This window comes from Lolium rigidum, chromosome 7 (genome assembly GCF_022539505.1).
Source record: "Lolium rigidum isolate FL_2022 chromosome 7, APGP_CSIRO_Lrig_0.1, whole genome shotgun sequence".
Taxonomy (NCBI): domain Eukaryota; kingdom Viridiplantae; phylum Streptophyta; class Magnoliopsida; order Poales; family Poaceae; genus Lolium; species Lolium rigidum.
Genome location: NC_061514.1, coordinates 268,834,726 through 268,839,469, shown reverse-complemented (window position 1 = coordinate 268,839,469; position 4,744 = coordinate 268,834,726). Strand labels below are relative to the sequence as shown.

General features: G+C 43.9%; 1 protein-coding gene across 1 annotated transcript; it reads right to left on the bottom strand.

The window, feature by feature from the left end:
• Nucleotides 1-388: 388 nt before the first annotated feature.
• On the bottom strand, nt 389-4,231 carry LOC124672744 (transcription termination factor MTERF9, chloroplastic-like). The gene is made up of 6 exons (XM_047208919.1): nt 3,995-4,231; nt 2,680-2,752; nt 2,451-2,605; nt 1,669-2,358; nt 982-1,583; nt 389-883 (listed from the first exon to the last, which is right to left on the bottom strand). Exons 1-5 carry the CDS (start codon nt 4,229-4,231, stop codon nt 1,251-1,253), a joined length of 1,488 nt encoding a protein of 495 aa, XP_047064875.1. The 3' UTR covers nt 389-883; nt 982-1,250.
• Between the last annotated feature and the right edge of the window lie 513 nt (nt 4,232-4,744).

The window sequence follows — 4,744 nt, the reverse complement described above, 5'->3', positions numbered from 1 at the left end:
CACGAATTGATACATGGTTGGAACAAAATCTGCAGATTTAAAGATCTTCATATAGTCACACCCAGACTTTTTCAGAAAATTTTGGAATATATAAACTCACACAGAAGCACATCAGGCCCTTTGTTAACGCTGAACAAGACAAATGGTTCCTTCCTCAAGTACTGCAACCGTTGATTCCTTAGCCGCATGTAAACTCTTGTTCCATTATAACAGATAACAGGCACGGCAGCTTTGGTTCTGCTTTGACAATGATGAACGGTCAGTGCCCTTTGTTCATATGCATTTTATCGCCGTCAAGTGGTACTCCAGCATCCTAGTCTGAGTTTAAGAGCCGATTTCCAGAGTTACATCACAAGTTCCACTATAGTACTCCGGATAAGCTGGTAGAGAAGACAAATACGCACATATATAATTACAGTAATTAAGATAATTTGTAGCGCTTCCCATCATAACAGTGAAATAGAGGGCGTAGAAACAGTACCAGTACCATAATTTCTATCATTACAACCCTGATGAAGAAAACGTCACTACAGTCTACAGCCATATGTCCGACACAGAAAGCTGCCCACTACAGCACTGGGCTGGTCAAGCTGCAGTTTTGCTAGACATGATATGTTGCTCAAAACTTGCGGTTAAAATTAGGTAGAATCAAGGTACCAACTCCTTTAAGCAGTAAGCAAAATGTTCGATCCGCCATTGCAGATGGTTGCTGTTCTGTCAGAAGGACCATCCATTTTTAGTTCATCAGGAGCTATCAGAAAGGCTTTCCATCGTGTTTAACATAGAGTCGGCAAAGAGATACGTCTATCCTGTCATTGTTGATGTATCTGTATTGTGAACCCGCTGATCATTGGGTAACCAGGCCAGCAACCTAGGCCATTTCCTGGAAACAAGTAAATCAATCATCAGAACTATGAAAAAATAACAACCGAAAAAAATAAAATGTAAAAAAAGTAGTGATGTGTAAGATGATCGTCTTACAGCGAGGAGCATGTGATCAAAGTCAACAAAAGTAACCCCATCCACTGAAGATTATTATCTACAGTCTTAATGTTAATAATTTCCTTCATACTTAGCAAAAACCTGTCAACAGACGCTCTGTCTAGATGTATGTTAACTTCTCTAAGTTAGTCAAGGTTCGTTGCTGGCAAAAATGCTCATCCACAGGCGCAAAGGAGCTTAAGAAGCTTTGTTATAGCTAACAGATTTCAGAAGCAACCCAGATGCTGAAGGTCAAGTTCCTCAGCTATCTACCGCCGTGATGCTAATGGTTTCCTTCCAGTCTTCTCTGCAAAATCTGTCAGCAGCAAGCTCTTTCTAAATGTATGGTACTTCTCTAAGCTAGTCCCAGCCCACCGCTGGCAAAAACGCTCATCCGTAAGCACAAAGGAGCTGAGCGGAAATGGACCCTTTGGAGCTTTCTTCAATGAAACAAGGAAACGGTGACGGGGACGAATTCTTTGCTCAAGAGACAAGCTCAAGTACATGGGGTACTTGGTTAAGGCCTGGGCCTCATTCTTAAGGTCATTGACCAAATAAAGATACTTCGGTTTGAGATTTTTCTCCAACGACAAAGATAACACCTGAAAAACATGGCAGGATGAGAGACTCTGAAGCGCAACAACAAAAATATAAGGATGGGGAATGATTACATGGATATGGTAATACCTGAGTAAGGCTTGTCAATATTTTCAGAATATCAGAGTTTTTCATGCCAATGCTTCTAAGGAATTTGATTCGAGGCAAGATGCCATCCTCAATGCTGTAGTGAAGCAGTTGCGGGTGCTTTGTGACCATTTTGACAATGCTATCTTTGGGTGCCCCTAGTTCATTTGTGAAAAAGAGAAATCGAGATTTCCATGCATTATCAATTCGCTGCACCAATATCTGGGGGCTTAGCTGCACGACTTTCCCCACGTCGCTCTCCTCAATACCCACTTCCTCAATCAAATACCTTACAGTTGGCTTCAGGGACTGTTCAATACTGTAGGATAAAAACGAAGGGGCTGAAGAAATGATTTGCCCCATCCGTGCATCTGGAACACCAATGCCAGCCAGAAAAGCAACATGAGATTTCAGATTGCTGAGAGTGTATTCCAAAATTTGCGGCTGTCTGACCAGCATCCTCTTGAGATCCTTGCTTTTAACACCGGCACTTAGAAGGAACTCCAGTCTTTCTTCTGCAGAAGCCCGGTTGATTTGAAAGCAAGCCATGTGTCTCTCATAGATGTAAGTAAAATGGGATTCCCTCAGTCCAAATGAGCACAAGTAATCAATAAGTGGCAACCATTTGTCATCAAAGTCATATTCTTCTTGCAGTTTCTGAAACAGACTCCGGGAGATACTTTCATTTTTCAACTGCAACAACAAATCTTTGTTAGCCAGCACACCTTACATACTGAAATATGGACCAGTAGCATGGACATACTGAATCAAATTTAGTAAGTTACCTCTACTTCCTTGTTCATGCTTGTAAGATCTAGTAATGTTCTGCCTAATTTTCTCCTTGGCTGGAGGGAATTATAACTTTCTGGACTACCATGTTTGTCACGAGTTTTGGGCCGCCTTCCTTCCCAATTCTCTTTTACCAGTGGTGTTTGTCGTCCTGAAGCATGGACATATAGAGTTTCAATACACGGTACCACTGTTTTTCAGAAGTTTCGCATAACTTAAAGATACCTGCTCTCTTGCTGGGAGCACGAGGGTTGTTTGTATAAAGGACACCAGGATACTCCAAACCTGATAAATCATCCTGAAAAGAATAATAATGCAATATAACGTAAGATATGCTGCAATAGTGAGTTTTTAATATTTGTCCTATGAGCAGACAAACAAAAGCGAATGTATTTTTTTGAGCTCAAAATTCTGTATAATAGATAATTCTAACGCAACATCTAAAGATATAATAATATTAGCTGTATGTCAACACCGCATACAGTGTAAAACATCTAAAAAAATCCTATATATTATGGATTTTGATGAACAGTTGTTAATTATAACGTCCATTTAAAATAGTAAAACATGTGAGCATTAATTGTTGTTAGTACATGAAGGGGGAATCGAACACTTTATATTAGAATATCCTTTTGAAGCGTTTGTTGTTTGCAATGTCAGCACGGGAGTGCCGTCTTCAAAGGAGGAAAAAAAAAGAGAGTACAAAAGCACCTGACGTAACTGAAACCACGAATAGCTAGATGAGTTTGGTCAATATGCTATGGCTCTCCCAGCAAATCTCGGACCACTTTTCAGGAGGGTTCAACGGTAACAAGAAATGCATGACTTCTCATGCTTTGTCGGCAATAGTCTTTACGGAGGATCAACCAAGTTCTTGCACTAAAAACAAAAATGTCAACTGTGCCACGTTATCAAGTGCTTAGGATGTATCAGCTGTGCCACATTATGCGGTACTTATGGTGTGATGAAGTAAGTGGCACAGAGCCGAAATGGAACACGCAGGGAGACAAACATTCGTAGCAAAGCAAACATCCAAATTGTCCACCAGAACTGCGTACTATAAGTATAAATCCTACAAGAGGCACAAATGCTATATGTATTCCCTTGAATCTTCAAGAGGCACAAAGCCAGCTATTACTACAGCACACTATATGCTAGGCAATCTTTCGTTTAAGGTCTCCTGCGACGAGCACATTTGAAATCATAATCAGCTGATGGATAGTAGTAGCGCAATTTATTTTGAACCGTTGGTCGACGACTTGTTGTACTTCTCCTATGATGAATATACCAAATGAGAGCAGAGTTTGCATTTCTCCCATGACTAACTATACCAAGCGCTGATGAATAGTAGTACTGCAACAGGTTGTCCAGCTTAATACGGTCTGAGGAACGCGTAGCTTTCTTACTTCTACCACGTGTAACGAATACACCAAGCGAGAGCACAGTTTGCATTTCTGCTATAGCACGAGCCAGCCAAGCAGTGAAGCTGCAAAAGCCTACCCTGACAAAAGAACAAGTTAGCGGCAGTGGGGGAGCTCACCTCGCTCTCTTCGTCGCCCTCGTCCTCCTCTTCCTCCTCTTCGTCGTCGTCGAGGTCGTAGTAGGGGTAGCGGGAGCGGCGGGAGCGGCGGTTGGGCTTGAGGAGGCGCACGTTGGTCTGGAGCGAGAAGGCGGCGGCGAAGCGGGCGCGCTGGGCGGTGGCGCAGGGGAATAGGCGGCAGGGGAGGCCGAGCGCCGCGAACGGCGGCGGCGGCGGCGGCGGCAGCAGCAGCGCCATGTACGGAGGGCTTCGATTGTTTGGATTTTTATCTGCGGCGGTGGGGGATGTCGGATTGATTGATTCGGTTGGGGTTTGGATGAGGACGAGGAGAGAATCTTACGGCGTACGTGGAGCGGCGGAATCCGGTAGGGGTTTAAGCCTTAAGCCCACTGGGCTGGGCTGGGCCGGGCCGTGCTCGACCATTCTTTACGGTTTGTGTGAGATGCAATGGGCCTGTTCGTGTGCATGCTATCTACAATGTGAAGCATGCATCATTTGGACAAACTGGTAATCGCCATTGCACGCTGCTAACATCTAAAGGTATAATTGATGCCCCCCATGGGGGTCTCACAACGATCTAAGAATCTGGACCGTCGGATCCTGGCTGATGCTGCATCTCATCCGTTTATTGCAGGGCCCGTGGTTGGCTCGCGTCCCACGTGGGTATTGTCCCATTTGTTCCCCCATGCTAGATAAAGCCATGCAATGGCCAATTTTTACCCGTCTCTGGCTGCGCGTGGGTCCCACATT

Coding starts and splice junctions, on each gene's coding strand:
- LOC124672744 (XM_047208919.1), bottom strand. CDS start 4,231: ATGGCGCTGCTGCTGCCGCCGCCGCCGCCGCCGCCGTTCGCGGCGCTC. Junction 2,606..2,679: donor TGCTCCCAGCAAGAGAGCAG/GTATCTTTAAGT, acceptor TCCATGCTTCAG/GACGACAAACACCACTGGTA. Junction 2,359..2,450: donor GCATGAACAAGGAAGTAGAG/GTAACTTACTAA, acceptor TTGTTGTTGCAG/TTGAAAAATGAAAGTATCTC.